This window comes from Camellia sinensis, chromosome 5 (assembly GCF_055761805.1).
Source record: "Camellia sinensis isolate YWXY chromosome 5, ASM5576180v1, whole genome shotgun sequence".
NCBI lineage: Eukaryota > Viridiplantae > Streptophyta > Magnoliopsida > Ericales > Theaceae > Camellia > Camellia sinensis.
Window position 1 is genome coordinate 216,921,853 of NC_138965.1, and position 20,578 is coordinate 216,942,430.

Below are 20,578 nucleotides of genomic sequence, written 5' to 3' on the forward strand. Positions count from 1 at the left end.
GGAGACGCAACGCCATCGTTTCCTCCTCCCGTCCAGTCGCCATTCCCACCCCTTCCTCCACCCACCGTCGACACTACCGCGACGCCCACTCCATCCCCTCGATCTCCCTCTCTCTCCCCTCGCAGTCGTGAAAAGGGGCTGCGGCGGGGTGGAAACTGAGGGTCGCAAAAAGGGGGCTGCCATTCCCACCCCCTTCCCAAATCTAGGTTCTCCTCTCTCTCTCTCTCTGTGTACAGAATTGAGGGTCGCGAAATGGTGGAAGTTGCGGCGGCGGTGGTGTTGTGTCCCGAAGTGAGGAGTTACGGGGGTGGTGGAGAGGGTGAGTGAGCGAAAAACGATGGGGTGGGGTGGAGCTTCAATTCGAGAAGAAGGAGGCAAGAGGGAGGCGACGGAAGGAGGAAGGAGATGACCGGAGAGGAGGCACTGTGTTGGGTATTAGGGTTAGGGTTAGGGTTTTGATCGGAGAAGAAAGGGATATTTTGATAATTTTATTTTAAGATAAAAATGTAATAAAAAAAATATCATTAAGTGTGTGAGGAGAGGGAAAGTGGTATGTGCAAATAGAGGCTCCCAAACGTGTCGGGGTGTAATGTAAATAGAAAGACCAAACTAACCCTACTATTCGATGACCCAACTTCCCGAATGCGATGTGCATTGCTCAAATGGTCAAAGCCTCGCGCCTATATATAAACACTAACGCCTTCCACTCCCGCCAGCTTCTTCATTTGTACGAACTCGCTACAATTTCAAAAAGTTTCAAAATCAAGTGGGCTCTGAATTGCTCTCTCTCTCTCTCTCTCTCACAGTTTCTCTGTGAAATCAGTAAACATGGTGAGATCAGAGAAATCTCTTCGAAGCATTCACTTCTTGTTCATCTTCACGCCTTCTTCTTTAACTTGTTTCTTATCCACTTATCTCACTGTAATTTTCTCGATTGATCAGGTTGTTTTGCAGAAAGTGAAGGAATCGGAGATCACCGAGCAGGACTCGCTTCTACTGGTACAGTTCAGCTTTTGATTTTCACTTACAGATGATCATAGCAACCTATATATAAATTTCATTGTCTACTTATCTTCATTTTTGCGGATCGAATTCTGGAATTATAATTTGAACTTATGGTTTTCTCATATTCAGAATCAGATCATTGCTTTGAATAAGTCAAAGTACGTTGAATTCGGATTCTGTTTTGTCCAGTAATTTATCTGTGTATTTTACTGTAACTCAAATCCGAATTATGATCCAGAGAGTTTGAATCTGAAATGATTTATTTTCTACATTTAGAATTAATTTCTCTAGTGTTGCAACCTAGATATGAATTTCATTGTCTGCTTGTCTCCATTGTTTGCAGATCAAATTCTGCAATTCTAATTTGAATTTATGGTTTTCTCACATTCAGAATCAGATCATTGCAGTGCACAAATCACAGTAGATCGAATCTGAATTCTGTTTCTCCAGTAATTAATTGGTGAATTTTACTGTAATTCAAATGGCAATAATGATTCAGAGAGTTTGAATCTGAAATGATTTTCTTTCTTCTACATTTAGAAGTAAATCCTACAGTGCTGCAACAATCATTTAGTAAATAAACTGAGAAAAGTAAGATTGTTTACGAAGATTAAGTAATTAAATACTGATGCGTTGTTAATTTCAATGTGTTGATATGATATTGTAAAACGAGGACATTGAACAGCTATTGGTTGTTAATAACTCAATTGGACCTGAGTTTTACAATAAATGTTCATTGAGTTTGAATCTATACTTTTTCCTGTTGATTTTAAAAGAAACGGTGATATATTTTCTTTATTGATGCAATTTCTGTATGAAAAGATGATAACCAATTGCAAAATTATGATTTGCTGAGTTATTCTATTGATCTCATGTTCTGTAATTGTTTCACCTGAGCCAGACGAGGAACCTGCTACGCATTGCCATTTTTAATATTAGTTACATCAGAGGCCTTTTTCCTGAGAAGTATTTCAATGATAAGTCTGTTCCTGCCTTAGGTGAGCTTGTTGTCATTAGAGATGCTTCTAATTTTCTTTTAAATTCAAATGCTCGTAGATAACTGTATTTGTATGATCACAAATCATGATCAGAAATGAAGATAAAGAAGCTTATGCCGATGGATGCAGAGTCACGGAGACTGATTGACTGGATGGAGAAAGGCATGTTGATTTTATTGACCCAATAAACTTGTCCCACTCAATGTTCTTACACTTTTCTTAATCCGTTTGTATTTCTTAATTTTTGTAGGTGTTTATGATGCACTGCAGAAGAAATATCTGAGGACACTCTTGTTCTGTGTTTGTGAAGCAGCAGAAGGTCCAATGATTGAGGAATATGCATGTAAGAGTCTGAGAATAAACTATACCTTGGATATCACTGACTTGATGTGTAATCTTGGATCATGGTGTTGAAGTGGTGTAGTGTCTGTGATTGATCATGACACGGTGTAGTTTGTTTTCCAAACATCCAACAAAATGGTTCACTTACATGTCTGCTTTGAAACTTGAGAAAAAATCATTTATGTTTATTGCTTCTACAGTCTAAGCAATAACCAACTATAATATGGCATAAGTTGCTGTGACAATGATTGATTTCCAGAATAACCACAACTATTAATGATTACTCTCCTTGGCAATGCCTGTCTAAATCTATTATTTGTGGTTTATTGTACTTAGAGAATTCCTCTGGGGAACTATTATGATATTAAATGGATTTATATGTTTTCTCCTGCAGTTTCTTTCAGTTACTCGAATTCTAATAGCCAAGAGGTTTCAATGAACATCAATCGCACTGGAAACAAGAAGCAGGGAGGAACATTCAAGTGTAACTCCATGGTAGAAGTTACGCCCAATCAGATGAGGTACTTGATCCAAATAGTCCAGTTTATTGTTGGTTGAGTTCTGAATTTTCAAGTATATCTGCTGTTTGTGATACAAATTTACGATTTAGGAGTTCTGCTTGCAAAATGGTCCGTACACTGATTCAATTGATGAGAACTCTGGATAGAATGCCAGAAGAGGTAATATTTCCAGTGACTGAGAGTTGAGAGATACCACTTGGATGGCATCATGTATGCATTTTTCACTTTGATAAATAAAGTCCTTCAAACAATTTAAAAGCTTTGCTTTTGACTGTAAGATTTTTATTTGATTTGTGTTTCAGCGCACTATTGTGATGAAACTCCTCTACTATGATGATGTCACGGTATGCCTTTCACTTAATTAGATTTTTGTGTACTTCATCTTTCAGTTCATTGGATATCCTTGATTTGCTAATCAAGGTATAGAAAACCCAAAATTTGATACTGTTCCCATGAAGAGGCTGAGGAAATAATTAATGCAACTCATAAGCACTAGTGTCTGCATATGATCTCCATAAATTTGCATCTTTTGTGGTTTGTTCTATTAGTTGTCCAATGATATTATCTAATTATAAATTATCTTCATGCTGTTAGAATTGTGTTCTTTTTAAACTGTAGCTTTGTTGGAATGAGAAATTCTGGTAAAGATAAGGGCATTTGAATCTTACAGATGTTGGGTGTTTTGGCTTGTCACTATCCCAATAAAGCATCTAAAAATCCTTCTCCTCTCCCTGTATTATTTGACCACAGAAAAGTATAGTCACTCACACATTGATCTTGCAGCCTGTGGATTACGAGCCTCCATTCTTCAGAAGCTGCTCAGAACAAGAAGCTCATAATCCATGGAAGAAAAATCCTCTGAAAATGGAGGTTGGGAATGTCAACAGCAAGCATTTTGTATTAGCTCTCAAGGTAAGGATAGAATATTGCAGGAACACTTGGTCCCTTGTTCGAAAATTTTAAGTTAATGTTTGTAACTGGGAATTTGTGCAGGTTAAGAGCGTGCTCGATCCTTGTGAGGATGAAAATGTTGACATTCAAGATGATGCTGTGAGCTTGGGGGCTGATTCTGTACAAAGGGAGTGTTCTGAATCTGACAGTGAGGTGACAAGTTAACATTACATTTGTTTTTGGTTCTCAATGAGCTAAAATACATGCTATAAACTTCATTTACCATACAGCAAAAATGCTTAATAAACCAATTGTCAAAATTTGTAACTCATTTCAGGTTGGCCTTTCGGAAGATGACCAATACATAGTTGCACCGATAGGTAATTATGTGCTTTTCTGTTTGGCTGTTCAGCTTGTTTACACGTTACTTGTTTTCAGTAGTTTTTCAAGTTTGAACTGTGAATAACAAATGGTTTTTTGATAGATAATCAACGGGCTAATGAAAATGGTGGGATGGTTGATGAAGGTAATTTCTGTTAGAAATATTATAGTTCTGTATGAGAAAAAATTCAGGGCATATCATAATCTATATTATAATATCCAATGTGCAGATGATACTCAAGATCCAGCAGAAGATGAACAACAATTAGATCGGGTAAAGGACTGGATCAGCTGTTATCACCTTGACACTATTGAACTCACCAATGTTCTCTCAAATTTCGCCGACACCTCATTGGTAAAGACCTTTACTTTTACCTGGTTAAGTGGTGTTAAAGATGAATGTTGGTTCAACTGACTATATTCAATTTATTTTGAATTTGACAGTTTCTTAATTTTGTAATGTTATGATATTGGTATGCAACTTTATGGTTGCAGGTTTTGATTGAAGGTAAATGGGGATCTGACACATGTTGAAACTTGTAAAAGAAGTCATCCAATCCTGCACGGTTGCACATTCTAAGCTGTAGAATAATTTGAAACTTCTATTTTTGTAACTGGTTTTCAGAAATTATGGACAAGCTAGTTAAGGAAGGTATTCTATCTAAGAGCGGAACAGACAGTTACACGATTAACAAGCAAAAGGTAGTTCATTTCTTTTCATTCAGTTTGAATTTTGTGTCTTTGTGTTATTGTAGTCTTAAGTGTTTGTTTTTTTTTTGGGTAACAAAACCACACTTGTAGAAATTCGACTATGATCTCAATCCTATAAAGGAAGAAATGGATGGCCAAGTTGTCCCAGGCAAGAAAGCCCAGCATGATATTGGTGAAGATCACATGTACATGAAGGTAAGTGTAATAATTTTTTTTTTCTTTTTAATGGAATCAGTTTTAGGTCTCTATGCTGACTTATTTGTTTAATCAGTTTTAGGTTTCTTTTTAATGGAATCAGTTTTAGGTCTCTTTACATTCCACATTTTCTCCCTCTCCTATTTTTTGGTTTTTATTTACGTTTTAAGTTCTTATTTGCTGGGAATCTTAGAGCTTCCTGGGCCCTTTTTCCCCTCATTGTTCTTAACCATTTTGCACTATGTAGAGAAACTATGACCAAGAATTTAGAGATACCTGCTTATAAGTGAACCTACTAATCTTATAGTTTATTTTCTAAAAATTTTGCAATTAACTTCAGTATCAAAAAATAATAGCAGTGGCATAAAGAATGAGCTATAGGAAGTAAGTTCATCAGATGTTATCATCCAGGTTTCTTTTGGGTGATCAAAAACAGAGTCCACTACACCCTACCAATGGATAGATACAGATGTGATGTGAACTTCCTGCATTGTGTAACTATTATGAATGCTCTAATTGCAGGCTTTGTATCATGCTCTTCCGATGAGCTACGTTACTGTTGCAAAGCTTCAGAGCAAGCTTGATGGAGAAATCAACCAGACTACTGTGCGCAAGCTAATTGATAAAATGATCCATGATGGGTTTCTTGATGCCAAAGGCAGCAGGAGGCTAGGTGCGTGTATTTTCGTGTCAATCTTAGGCATATTTTGGTAAAATTGTTGTTATAAACTTTTTTCCATTTATTGTCACAGGCAAGCGAGTGATCCACTCTGATCTAACTGAGAAAAAGCTAATGGAAATCAAGAAAACTATGGATATTGATGCCATGGTGATTATTAAACCTTCCTTGGTTGCATGCATCTGGAAATACTAGTGTTGACCTATTGGAACTCTATTAAATTAAACAGGATGGGGATATTAATGAGCACAAGTCCAGCCATGCTGAGTTTCAGAAAATGGGTAAGTGATCAGAATACTTATATACTAATGCCTTATTGTCTTGTAGTTTAGTTTCCCTATTTTGCAACAAACAGTTGAAATAAAGTTAGCTTTTCTACAATCCAGGAAGCATCAACAGGGATATGTCCACCTGTGGTGTTTTCCACTCCATTGGATCAGACCTCACACGCACAAGAGGCAGGTCCGAAGCACATCAAAATGGCTCTATAAGAAGTGAGCAGACTGTTTCAAGGGCAAGGGATCATGGAAACACCCCCACAAGCCGGGCTGAGGTTAGCCTGTCTGGTCATGAATTGCATGCTCTGTTTTTTTTGGCAGAAATATTTTCTTACATAAAACATTTTTTTATAGCAAACGTGTTCTTATATTTGGCTATGACCTTAAAACTTAGTGATATGTTGGTGATGGTGGTGTAGTAGCGGCTCAAGGTTCTTTGAGATGTTAGGCTAAACATTAAAACGAGACATTATCTTATTAGATCTTTAAAAAATTGTTATTGGGCATTCGGCAACAATTTTTTTAAAATAATTTTGGGGCTTAGGTAACAAGCTGAGTGGCTTAATGGTCGAGGTACCTTTGGTTGGTGTTGGTGGTGGTAACGGTGGTTTTGGAAAATATTTTTCACCTTTCAAAAGTAAAAAATATTTTTTGTCTAAATAATCGTGTTTTTAGTTGACTTTGAAAAACGTTTTTTGTCATACCAATTGCCAAAAAAATACAGAAAACGTACAATCAACTCATGTTACTCAAAAGTTTGACGGAAGTGTGATGGGTAATGTGTTGTGATTTTTGTGCAGCCAGTAGCTTCCAGAGAGAGTTTTGTACCAGGGAATGAGAATGCCAGAGCAAATGGAAATGCCGATCACTTCAATGGGGTTGACACAGGTATCTGCAGTATGTCCACCCAGGACAAGCGGTCCAGGAAAGCAAGCACGGTATGACTCTTCAGAATAATAAAGAGTCATAAGACTTTCTAAAATTGTTCTGTTCATGATTTTCTTCCCTTTTACAGGTTAAGGAGCCTATCCTTCAGTACATGAAGCGCCAGAAATCTCAAGCTCTCTGAAATGCTTTGGGGTATGGTATGCTATGGTGACCATTCCCTAATCATTTTTTGAATTCTGTTTCCACTACTAGTTGAATATGCAGAAACATTTTCTACATTCTTCCCTTTCTGGTTCTATACCTCTTTTTTTTTTGTGGTTATTAATTAGAGAAAATGTTAGAATCATGACAAATGAAAAAGGATCATCAAATTTTCACATTTTATAGGGAGACATGAATAATAATGAAAAAATTAATAGAGGTTGTGGTGCGGAAAGGCCTGACATGGTTTGGAGAATGAATAATTTTAGAGATATTAAAAAATATAGCAACAAATATACGAACTCAACACATTAATTACGTTGTATTTGGTTAGGAGATTTAGAAAAAGAATAAAAAAAAGTATATAAAATTAAGTGAAATATAGATATATTTATTAACATTTCATTTATCTTTTTTTTTTCTTTTTCAAATATACATCGTTAGTGTTTTTAAGCATTTGTGTTGTAGAATTAGTGTCTGGAAAGTCAATAAAGCTCCTAGGCAAATGTGTTATTTTTTGTTCAAACTTTACCAAGGTTGATGGAGTTTTGAGGCCATTTTGTTGGGAAAATTCTATTTCCACACACTTATTTACCTCTTTGAACACATTTAATTTATTTTTTTATTACACTTTTCTTCTAAAATAAAATTATCAAAGTGTCTTTATCTTTTCCACCAAAATCATAATTTCTTCATCCCCTTTAATAGGCTTATTTGGTAGGGCTTATAAGCTGTTTATTTCAGCTTTTAGTTTAATTTAAGTTAAAATATTATATTTGATACAGTTTAAGTTAACCAGCTTATCTCAAAAGCTGGTCAGGGGTGCTTAAATTTTTGACTAGCACGCAGTTGGTGTGGACGGCTAAAATTACTTAAATGCTCTCATCAATACCCAAATATTAATATTAATTAAAAAATAAAAAAATCAATATTAATTAAAAAATAAATATTAATTGGTATTAATTATTAATAAATTCATATTGTATATTTTTATATTAATTAAAAAATAAAAAATTGTATATTTCCGAAGAAAAAGAAAAAAAATTAATATTAATTAAAAAATAAATATTAATTGGTATTAATTATTAATAAATTCATATTGTATATTTTTATATTAATTAAAAAATAAAAAATTGTATATTTTTGAAGAAAAAGAAAAAAATCAATATTAATTGGTATTAATTATTAATAAATTAATATTGTATACTTTTGTAATGAATTAATTATTAATTGATGCTAATTAACAACAATTGTTAATTATTAATATTAATTGATACTAATAAAAATTAATTATTAATATTAATTTATACTAATTAATAATTTTAGTATTAATTGAGACTAATTAAGTCATTAATTGATACTAATTAATAATTTTAGTATTAATTGATACTAATTAAGCAATTAATTGATATTAATTAATTTATAATGGAAAAAAATTGTAACAATAATACTTCTATTATATTTTTATCAAATGTATCAATATTTATATTAATTGATACTAATTAATACTAATTATATTAACTTTTATTAATGAAATAATTTTTTTAAAATTAAAACTAAAAAAAATGACAAAATAATCATTTTTATATCGTAAAAGGACAGAAATGACAATTATACAATAAAAAGTTATTTTACAGCTTATTAATCAAACACTATTCTACTGTTTAAATCTATAATTTTACAGCTGCACCAAACAAGTTAACCGCTTATATTCACAGCTATAAGTCATAATCTATTAAACTATAATCTATAATCATTTTTCCACAATTATATCAAACGGCCAATAACCAGTTGCAGATTTTCTTCATAACAAACACTAGTTTACTCTACCATAATAACCACCGCTACCGCTAGATTTTCCCAAGACAACTTGCAACCAACACTCCTGCCCACTGTAACCATTGTAATCCAAACCCAATCTCTATTTTTGTCATTTAGGTACTGTTTGGTAACACTATAGTGCCGTTTGGTAACACTTACGTTTTCTGTTTTCTGTTTATATTTACAAAAATTTTAAAAACTCAAATAAAAACTTGTTTGGTAAAATTTTTGATTTATAAATCAGTAATCTTAGTTTATAAATTTGGCCAAAAAATGAAAACAGGAAAAATGTGTTTCCATTTTGAGTTTTCAATTTTTTTTTTTTTTTACCACCCAACACTAGCCACCACCCGCCACAATTTTCCACTATCGTCTTCCGCCACCACCATCCACCACCCACTCCCCACCACCACCTGCCACCACCACTCACTACCCACCTGCCACCACCACAAGCCACCACCAGCCACCAGCCACCTACCACCAGCCACCACCCACCTGTTACCCACTCGCTACCACCATCCACCCATCGCCGCCGCCACCACCACTACCACCCACCCACCACCCACCTGTCATCCACCCGCCACCCGCCACTACCATCCACTGCCCGCCACCACCACCCGCCACCTACTTGCTGCCACCTACTTGCCACCACCATTCACCACCCACCTACCGCCACCAGCCACCTGCCACCCGCCACCCGTCACCTACCACCCACTACTACTACCACTACCACCCACTTGTTACCACCTACCACCCACCACCGTCACCCACCCACCCACCACCACCACCCCCACCCGCCACCACCCACCACCACCGCCACCACCACCACCCGCCACCACCCACCTGCCACCACCACCCACTTGCTACCACCCATCACTCGCCACCGTCACCCACCCACCCATCCGCCACCACCCACCACCATCCACCCGCCACCCGCCACCACCATCCACCACCCGCCACCCGCCACCACCACTCACTCACTACCACCCACCACCCGCCACCGTCACTCACCCACCCACTACCACCACCCGCTACCTACTCGCCATCTGCCACCCACCTGCCACCACCACCCACCACCCGCCACCACCACCCGCCACCGTCACCCACCCACCCACGCACCACCACCACCACCACCACCACCAACTACCCACCACCCACCGTCATCACTTTCCACCACCGTCTTCTGCCGCCACTTGCCACCACTTGCTATTTCTCACTCCTTTTTATATTTTTAAATTTTTTAAAACATTTTGTCAATTACCAAACGCTTTTGTAGTTTATGTTTTCCTAAAAATAAACAAAAACCAATTTATAAAATTTTTGTAAATATAAACTGAAAACGTAAACGTTACCAAACACACCACGTTTTCAGTTTTCTGTTTATATTTACAAAAATTTTAAAAACTCAAATAAAAACTTGTTTGGTAAAATTTTTGATTTATAAATCAGTGGTCTCAGTTTATAAATTTGGCCAAAAAATGAAAACACAAAAAATGTGTTTCCGTTTTAAGTTTTAAGTTTTTTTTTTTTTTACCACCCAGCACTAGTCACCACCCGTCACCATTTTTCACCACTGTCTTCCGCCACCGCCACCACCACCCACCATCCATCCCCAACCACCACCAGCCCACCACCCACCTGCCACCCACCCGTCACCACCACCCACCCATCGCCGCCGCCACCACCTACTACCCACCACCACCACCACCACCACCCGCCATCCACCACCCGCCATCCGCCACCACCACCACCACCTACTCGCTACTACCCACCACCCGCCATCGTCACCCACCGTCACCCACCACCACCACTGCTACCTACCTGTCACTGCCACCCACTCACTCACCCACCACCATCCGCCATCCGCCATCCGCCACCGGCCACCATCCGTCACCACTCACTCGCTACCACCTACTACCGTCACCCACCCACCCACCACGACCACCTGCCACCTATCCGCCACCACCACTGTCACCCACCCACCCACCACCACCACCCGTCACCTACCCGTCACCACCACCTGCCATCCGCCACCTATCTGCCACCACCACCCACCACCCGCCACCACCACCACTGCCACCACCACCACCACCCACTCACTACCACCCACCATCGCCACCGTTACCCACCTACCCACCACCCACCGTCATCAATTTCCACCACCGTCTTCCGTCGCCACTTGCCATTTCTCACTCTTTTTTATATTTTTAAATTTTTTTAAATATTTTGTCAATTACCAAACGTGTTTGTAATTTATGTTTTTTTAAAAATAAACAAAAATCAATTTATAAATTTTTTATAAATATAAACTGAAAACGTAAACGTTACCAAACACGCCCTTAATGTTTCACTTCAAACTTCAATCAATACATGCATACATGTGTCTGTATTTGTGTATATATATTATGACTGCTGTGCCACCACACCATTGTTGGCCTCGCCACCAAACACCATTGTTTTACCAAATCAAAAAAGCAAACTCCTTAATTAGATCTTAAATCAAATATATGGATACAACCAAATAAAAAGAGACCAAATCAAAAAATCAAAAACATCCAAATCAGTCAGATCTTTGCGTAAAGAGATAGATATTTTTGACAAAAAGGATGGTGTATTGAGTAAAATTAGAAAATTCAAAATTAGTTGGTATGTGTATTGAGAGATGTAGAATGAGACGTTTTGGTGTGTAGAAATAGAATTACCCATTTTATTGTTCTCACACGAAATTTGTTTTGGCAAAAAGTCAAGATTACCCTAGTAATACGGCCATCCTAAATTTATTGAGGTTGAAACTTGAAATTCAATTATTTATCATTAGTGTTCCGTCCGTGCTGTTTATAATTATTTATATATATGTAAATTATGATTTTTATTTTTTTTTTACACATAGAAAAATGAATATAACAAATGTAGTATATTTTCAATCAATTATTTTATGTTTGCTTTTATTCAAAATTTAATGTACTTGTAAAATTTATAACTAAATTAACGAAAAATTTATTTCTAACAACATTTCTTTTGCTTCTATATAAATACTTAAAAAATAAATCTAAAAAAGATAGTCAATATAAATATTATACATTAAGTAAAAAAATGTGGTTAACAATTATGTTTACATAAATTACGTTTCAAGCATTTTATTTAGCAAGTATCAAATAGAATTTTCTTAGCAAAAAGAAAAGTTATAAAATTTTGTTGTAAATTTTCAAATGTCTATTGTTAAATATTCTATTATACTTGCTTGTTTATTTACTTGTCTTAGGAGTTTTGATAATATTTGCTTCACATTCATCTTATTGTTTTATTTATTTTTCTTCTTCTTGCTTAATTTTCGCATAATACTTCTTTCATAGTACATCTTCGAGTGTATTAGTGAAAATAGCATATACTTAAAATGCACAAAATTACAATATATAGAAAAAAAAAGTAAGCAATTGTCCAAAACTAAAATTACTTTAAGAAAAAAATAAAAAATAAAAAATGAAATAAAAATGAAATTGTTTGAAATAGAAAATGATTTATTTATTTATTTATTAATTTTTTAAAATAAACTTTTAAAGAAAACTATATAAAAAAAGTACAGAAACTAAACATAAAATATAATACAATAAATAAATAAATTATAGGATTTTTAAAAAGTAAGACTCAAACAAATTTTGTAAAATCTTGTCTATTTATAAATTTTGTGTGTGTATTTTTTGTATTTTTAATCCCGAGAATGACATTGAAATAGTTTGCATTTCTTGCATTAGGTCTATCTAATAGTTTTAGCAAACATAGTTATAATAAATTTTATAACACAAAACACAAATAATTGTGAGATAAAGTATCAAAAAAATAAAATAAAATGAAAGCAACGTTTAATGATGATATAGAAGCACATTTGACGTTTTAATTAGAGGTATAATTAGATAAATCGCCATAGAAGAGGAAGATAATCTTTATTTTTCATCACAATAATTACATAACTCAATATATAATTTTAATGTCTCTCACTTTTTTACACGTTTAATTCTCTATCAATATTAAAATGAATGCATGAATAAAAAAATGAACATTTGAGAAGGCAAAGAGATATGTTTTGAGACATTTCAATTGTTAAATTTTATTAATTAATAGTTATTAGGTTTCAATGGTTGGGCTTTTGGTTTCACCTATATTCATTCGATAATTTAAGAATGGTCATGTGTCAAGTTTTTATACAAATAGTTGTTACATTTTTTGAGCATTATTAATGAAATGCACGGTGTAAATTTTTTTTTTGGCAATTGTAACCTGTCATTTTTTTAATAAGAATTTATATTTGTTTTTTATATTTTTTTAATATACAAATTATTTTTTACAATGAAATTTTTTCTTCTTTTTAGCAATTGCAATTTGTTATTTTTTTTAATAAGAATTTATATTTGTTTTAGATTTTTTTAATATATAAATTATTTTTTTAGATTTTAATTGAATGTACAGTGTAATTTTTTTTTCCACAATTGCAACATATTATTTTTTAATAAGAATTTATATTTGTTTTAGATTTTTTTAATATACAAATTATTTTTTACTATGTAATTTTTTTCTTTTTTTTTTTCCGCAATTGCAACATGTTATTTTTTAATAAGAATTTATATTTATTTTTTAATCATAGTGTATGGGAGAAGTCAAAATGACTTGTGAGTTTGAAAAAGTCAATAAATATTGAGGTCTTTTTTTTAAATTAAAAAATTAGAAAATTAAGATTGGGATATTGAACCTCTTACAAGACTTGTGAGTTAGAAATCTCATTTTTCTTATATAATATATAGATTGGCTGTTGCTTTTTATACTTTACATTTGAATCTTGAATTTGAAAACAAAATATAAGTTATTTTTTCTCCACTTTTAAACTTGACTGGAAAACTCAATCAGTGTGTTTGGTTTGAGTTTTTTGAATTAAGTTTTTTGAAAATTAAGTTTTTTGGTTTTTGTGTTTTTTTTTTGTTTTTAGTGAATATTTTTTAAATTTTAAACTTTTTTTTTTATATGTACCTTACTTAGATGTATTTAAAAAGTAAAAAAATTATGAAAAAATATTTTAAAAAATTAATAAATACATAAAAATATAAAAAATGTATTGAATTCTCGTATTTTTTTTTTGTATTTTGGGTATTTAGTGAATTTTTAAAAGGTTTTCTTTATAATTTTTTTTACTTTTTAGATACATCTAAGTTAGGTATGTCTAAAAATTTAAAAAATTGCTTAAAATATTAAAAAAAATCAATAAAAACAAAAATACACGAAAAATAAAAAAGTAGAATTTTTTGAAAAGTATTTTTTGAAAAGTGAAACCAAGCATATGAGTTTAAAATTATTTTCAAGCTTGACTTATGTACTTTTTGAGTTCATTTTAAATGAGGTTTAATCGAATCGATCACGAGTAATTTGATTTTTGTATAATATATAAAATTGAGTCGAGTTGTAGATTGTGTTTCATTTCAAAACTTAACAAGTTTTAAATGTGTTAAAATTTTAACTTATTCACATAATAAATTAATTTCAAATGAATTTTTAACAAGATGACAATGACTCGACATCGAATAACTTGTTTGATTTTATAACCTTACGTATTAGTGAACTCAAAGTCAGCCAAGGAACTAATTCTTGGTTGTAAGATAAAATTCTTTACACTAAAGTCTGATTTTAATGAGTGCAAGTTGACATAGAATGAGCAGCACATGGTTCTTTCACATGCATTAGAGGATAGCTTGATTGAGGGGGAAAAAATCTATCACCCATAGGGGGGTTATTACTTGTGAAAATGGATTTGTTACATAGTGACAACACATTGCTACATTTTCTCAAGTTTGACAGTGGAACAACTTGGAGGGAAGGTAAGTCTAGAAGAGGGTTGACTTGATTATTAAACTAAAAAACAAAGTCTGAGCATTCATTTTTCATTCTAGATAGCCGTCGCTAAATTAAATACGCAACGGCACATAATCTTTTAAAATCATACATGATAACAAAAAAAACTCTTTTTTAAATCATAATTGTGACAAGTAGAATAATAAGATAGAGACAATTAAAGTTAACAAGAAAAGTAAGTATATTTTTTTATTTGTATAACTTTGTTAAAAAACATAGTACAATATAATAAATCAATTAATTTTATTGTTCAATTGTCAAGAGGTTAAAATGTTCAGCAAACTTTGTCATTTTAACTAGTTTCTCTCTCATTTTAGTTCAGCAATTGACAAACTTGCAATAATTTTTACTAACTACATTTATGCTGTGTTTGGTTGGGGGATTTGGGAAGGGATTTGGAAAGGAAAATGGAAAAGGTAAGTGAAATGTGAATAAATCATGTTTATATTTCACATAATTTCACACACCTTTTCCCTTTCCCTTTCCAAATTCCTCCCTAAATCCTCCAACCAAACACAGTATTAGAGAATCTTGAAAGTTGTTGTAAATTATATATATGGATGATGATGCGGTTTGCCAAATACCAAATTTTGGTTGGGTATAAGTATCATTTTTATGTTAAAACTTCCACACAACTGGTTAAAATAAAGAGTAGTGGTTAGAGTAGTAACAAAAAAGAAAAAAAGGTTCTCTATTTTAGATAATATAGTTTGTATGGTAAATTATATTGACTTTCTCTTAAATTAGAAAAAATATAATAAGTTGCACAAGTTTGGCATAATTATATTAGGTTCCTTTAAAATTTTAATTCATATAACAATTGGTCTTTTTTTCATTAAAAATTCATTAGTTGAATGAATAAAAAGATTATCTTGTCGTATTTTTTACATTGAAATATTTATTTTACCTTGTGTATCTTTGTGTCTTCATATTATTTGCATTAATTTTGAAAATTTTAACCTTACTAAAAAAGAAATTAGTATAATTATATTAAAAATCTTGTGCGCTTCAGTATAAGAAATTGAAAGCGATTCTACTTAATAAAATGAAAATGACAACATTTGTGAAGCACTCTCTTTATGCCCCATTTCTGTGTTCTACTTTTCCTGTTCCCCTCAAATTTTTCTCCTTTTTTCTATAGTGGAGAATCAAATAAACTATTATGCTCCATTTGTTCACTCAAAAAACAAAGAGAGAATATACAAAATACTCTCAATCTATGCAGTGCCAACTGCAAGATTCCATGTTCTCACTTTTTTTTAAAACCATAATTTCCATAGTACCTCCAACCAAAAAAGACATGAAAACTTAAATTTTTTTTTTTAATATATTTTTTCAAAAACAATATGTAGGTGGAGAATATGAGAAAATGAAATGAAGTCAAATTAAGCAACAGTAGTAATGGAACCTGAACATTACATTTGGTAAGAGAACATTTTATTCATTGGATCATTTTTTATCTCAAACTAGAACTTCAATTGATCATATGTATAATGGTCCTAAACTTACAGAGTCCACAACTGCAGGCTCAAACATCTTTTGTGTAACCCCACAATTTATTTTCTTTTCACATTCATCTCTTATGTGGAAAACAAGAGCTAGAATGCAAATGAGTATACCCCATCCTATCCAACTTAGGGCATGTGATCATGGGTTGACAATTCTCAAACCACATTAGCTGTGAAAACCCAACTAATGGCTTCAAACGGACTGGGCTCTAGCCTACTGTTTTTGGGCTACAAAGAAAATAATATTCATCACCGTTATATTATTTTTTATTTGTATTTATACAATAAGCATTATGTATATGTGAAAGACTGTCACATTTAAAAAAAATAAAAAAATTAAGACTCACCATAACTCATGAAAAACTACATAAAAGATAAATAATTCATGTAAAATATTGTATTGATATATACAGATGCCCTTGCTAAAATATTAACATAGGGAATAACTGCACTCCCACCATTGAGATGCCTTTTTGCAAAAACAAACATAGTTTTTTATTTTATTATATTATGTTTTTATTTTATCTTTCCTTTTTATTTTTTTTATTGGGTTCCAGATGGGGCATAAAGATCCCCCAAACACCTACATCCTCCACTTGCATATTGCATTCCTTCCCCTCCTTTTAATCCAATCTTTTTCATCTTTTTCCTTGGTCAATTCATCTCCTACTCTGTCACACACTTTTTGACCACCAAATAAAAAGGCAAAGCACCAAAAAACAGAAAAGAAAAGTTGATGAATATAGTGATGATGATAAATGACCTAGGATCCCTTCTGTTGCCTATATTATACCTTTCCCATTCACTTGTCCCACAACTGAAACTAGCCTCGCTGAAATGAGAGAGAGGAGTTAATATAAACTGTTGTGTTTTGAATTTTGAACTTCTACTTTATTTTACATTGAAGAATGATACCTTCCCTTTACCCTAAAGTTAAGCCACATCTTGGCTCTAGAAAATGTGGTTGGTTATTCATCCCATCCCATCCCATCCCATTACCTAATTTTGTGTTTAGTTGTTGAAAATGTTTTGTTCTGAAAACTATTTCGTGAGAAAAATGAAATAAACCAAAAAATTTAACAAATTAAAGATTTGAGAGAAATTTTCTTGTTTTATTCCATATTTTGTATCCCATTCATTATTAAAAAGATCTTATCCTGAGCAAGTTATTAAGAATGTCATATAATGATCATGAGTTCATCACCCCCATCTCATGTGATGATTTCAAATCTAACCCACACTTCCAAAATTGTTTTTTATTTTTAAAAGGTCTAAAAAATGAGGAGTCCAAATTTAAAAACAAAAAGCATAATAAAATAAAGGGCAAATTACAAACACCCCTCGAGGTTTGGTAAAAATACAGATTTCCCCCTGAGGTTTGAGAAATTACAAATTGCACCATGAGTGTCAAATTTTCATAACAAATTAGGGGAAATTAAAGGGAAAATCTGTATGAAAATAAAAATCACAGGGGGCAATTTGTTATGGAAATATAAACCTCAGGAGGTAGGATGTAATTTCTCAAACCTCAGGGGGGAATCTGTATTTTTACCAAACCTCGAGGGGTGTTTGTAATTTGCCCTAAAATAAAGTAGGAAAAAAGACATCAAAGGAATAAAATGAAACAGAAATATTTGAAATAAAGGAAATTACTCTTTAAATTAGGGAAATTGCAAGGCAGCTAAAAAGCTCTATTGTACCCCAAAAAAAGAAAAAGAAAAAGAAAAAACCCTCACAGAACTTTCTAAAATTACCTCTTCCTCTATACAGATAAAGCGACCACCATAAAATTACTGAATTGAACATTCCACCAAAAATGGCCGCAAAACTTTCCTCTTTCTCTCTCCTCATTTTTTTCTAAGACTCAAGTGCCGTTACCGTCACAGTCACAGTCCTCGTTACAGTTAACTCTCAGCCATGGCATCAGCATTATTGCCATTCCCACCGTTAACATTTCCATTTCCGTTACCGTTATCGTTACCGTTACCGTCATGCTCTCCATCTTCGTCGACCCACCTCTCTATGGGTGCGCACTCCGCCTTATGGCGCATCTTCCAATCGAGCGCCTGACACGCTCGAGAGCAATAATTCACTGCTCCGCAGACCGAGCACCGGCGAAACTCGTGCCTCCTCGTCTCGGGTCGCCCACACCCGACGTGAGAACACATCCGGAGCCCCGGACCCGGAACCCCGCACCGAACCTCGAACCAGTCCGTCATGAACCGACTCGCCGGGTGAGGCTCCGGCGCCGGCACGTTGCAGCCGAAATCGCTGAGCAACGGACAGCCACCGCTCGAGCCGCCGTGGGCGTGGCCGTGGCGGAGGTGAGGAAGCGGGTTCCACGTCAGCCACGAGCCGGATGTTATGGCGGAGGCCGGCATGGAGAGCACGGCGGCTAGCTCGCGAGCGTTGGCTTGGACGAGGAATCGGCGGCCCTCGACGATGTTCTGGCGCACGCCGTAACCGTCTTGGAGGCAGTGACCGAGCTCGCGCAGCCCGTCGATGTGGCCGAGAAAGGCGGCGCGTGCGCATAGAGCAACTCCGGCGCGGAGGTCCTTGTCGTTTTTAGAACCACCACTGCCGTTGAACTGAATCACCGCCAGTGAGTACAGTGCCGGCGCGTGAGAGTTAATCGCCGCCTTCGCCATTAACGAAGCTCCGGTGCCTCGGTTTTGCAAACAGTAGAATCGAATCTGTAGACAAACATAATTATGAGTCTCCCAATTAATTCATTCATGAAAATGACAACTAGAATGTTGAATGTTGGAATGGTTGATTTGTATTAAAAAATAAATAAATATATATATATGTACTGACCATGCCGAGAGTGTAGCAGGCTTCAACGTTTCCTGATTCGGCACACTGTTTCAGGAATCGGTGAGCGGACTCGGACCAGTTCTTAGCTTTAACGGCAAGCATTTTTGTAGAAGCTTTGGATAGTACCATGGAATGGAGTCCTAAAGCGTTTAATCTCTTGCATCTGTTTTTTTTTTTTTCATACAATCCACAACAACCAAAATCAAAATTCAATTTTCAATCCAAATGTTACAGAAAACGAAAAAGTCGTTTTTTTTTTTGGAATGAAAATTCTTTCTGATTCAAATTGGGGAGAAAATAAGGAAAAGCAAATTGCTAATATGATGGGAGAGTTTGACATACGTAATGAGAACGTTGATGAAATCTGCAGGAGAATCGGCGGAGGAGCTAAGTTTGGAGAGAATAAAAACGACGAGATCATCAGGCAACTCGTCGAACAAATCACAGTCTCTGGCAATCTCCGGCGAATTCTTCCAACGTTTCCGGCTAATTCTCCGTGGTTCATCTCTTCTTCTCTTCACTGTTGTTCTTTCCCAACAACACATCTCCAATTTCGGATAACAAATCCCCCTCCTCGTTCTCATCCCTCTCTCTCTCTCACTGTGTCTCGGTATGTATCTATAGACAGACAGATTGAAGAAGAGAAAGCAAAGTGTGTGTGGGCTTATATAAGAGGCTTTGTTTGTTTGTGTTGTTTCAAACAGAGACAGCAACAACAACAGCAAAGACAGAGCCGAACCAGCGTCATACAAAATTGCCCCAAGAGGTTCCACTTATTTACCAAACTTGTCCCTGACCACCCCAACTTGGTCAATTAGGCCGTCGACGGTAGCTTTCTGGGTTACTGTATAAATAATCTCTCTCTCTCTCTCTCTCCCTCCCTCCTCGAATCGAACACAGAAATTAGGGAGAGATACGTACATATATATACACAACCCAAACCTACTCTTCTCTTCCTTTTTATTTTGTCTCTCTAGAATTTGCTTGGGTTTGTTTTGTAAAGCAGTTAATTTTTTGTTGTAAAGGAAGGAACTAACCACGGTTAATTTGTTTTAAAAGGCAGTTAATGTTGTTGTAACTAAGAAACTAACCACGGTTAATATCGAGAACAAACTGAACAGACTTAACTAATTACTACTAATTACCGCGCCCGGCTAATAACTCTGTTAGAAGTTTGTTTGACCCAACTGTTTCTGTTTCTGTGTCTTTTTAGTTTATTATAACTGTATTGGTCTTGTTTGGATACAGGCTAATTTAATAATTTTTTTACTATTTAATTAAAATATAAATTAAAAAAATTAGTATGTCTGAAATAATTTTTGAGTTTTTTACGAAAAGATATACAAAAAATTAAGAGAAAAGAGAATTTTTGACTTTTTAATATGAATTGTTGGCTTTTTAATTTTTTTTAGTGACTTTTTGACTAACACTTACCAAACGAGGCCTG

The 20,578-nt window shown here is 34.6% G+C and overlaps 2 protein-coding genes across 2 annotated transcripts; one reads left to right on the forward strand and one right to left on the reverse strand.

The window, feature by feature from the left end:
- The first annotated feature begins 699 nt into the window (after positions 1 to 699).
- On the forward strand, positions 700 to 7,346 carry LOC114293986 (meiosis-specific protein ASY1). The gene is made up of 22 exons (XM_082871472.1): positions 700 to 831; positions 943 to 999; positions 1,907 to 2,003; positions 2,097 to 2,165; positions 2,254 to 2,346; positions 2,740 to 2,866; positions 2,956 to 3,025; positions 3,169 to 3,210; positions 3,650 to 3,778; positions 3,860 to 3,970; positions 4,095 to 4,137; positions 4,242 to 4,283; positions 4,369 to 4,493; positions 4,634 to 4,646; positions 4,764 to 4,840; positions 4,940 to 5,044; positions 5,567 to 5,717; positions 5,797 to 5,873; positions 5,953 to 6,004; positions 6,110 to 6,276; positions 6,802 to 6,939; positions 7,017 to 7,346. Exons 1-22 carry the CDS (start codon positions 829 to 831, stop codon positions 7,068 to 7,070), a joined length of 1,842 nt encoding a protein of 613 aa, XP_082727598.1. The 5' UTR covers positions 700 to 828; the 3' UTR covers positions 7,071 to 7,346.
- A 10,601-nt stretch (positions 7,347 to 17,947) lies between these two features.
- Positions 17,948 to 20,310, reverse strand: LOC114293978 (F-box protein At1g67340). The gene is made up of 3 exons (XM_028238088.2): positions 19,474 to 20,310; positions 19,132 to 19,294; positions 17,948 to 19,007 (listed from the first exon to the last, which is right to left on the reverse strand). The coding sequence occupies exons 1-3, from the start codon at positions 19,713 to 19,715 to the stop codon at positions 18,219 to 18,221; spliced, it is 1,194 nt and encodes a 397-aa protein (XP_028093889.2). The 5' UTR covers positions 19,716 to 20,310; the 3' UTR covers positions 17,948 to 18,218.
- Between the last annotated feature and the right edge of the window lie 268 nt (positions 20,311 to 20,578).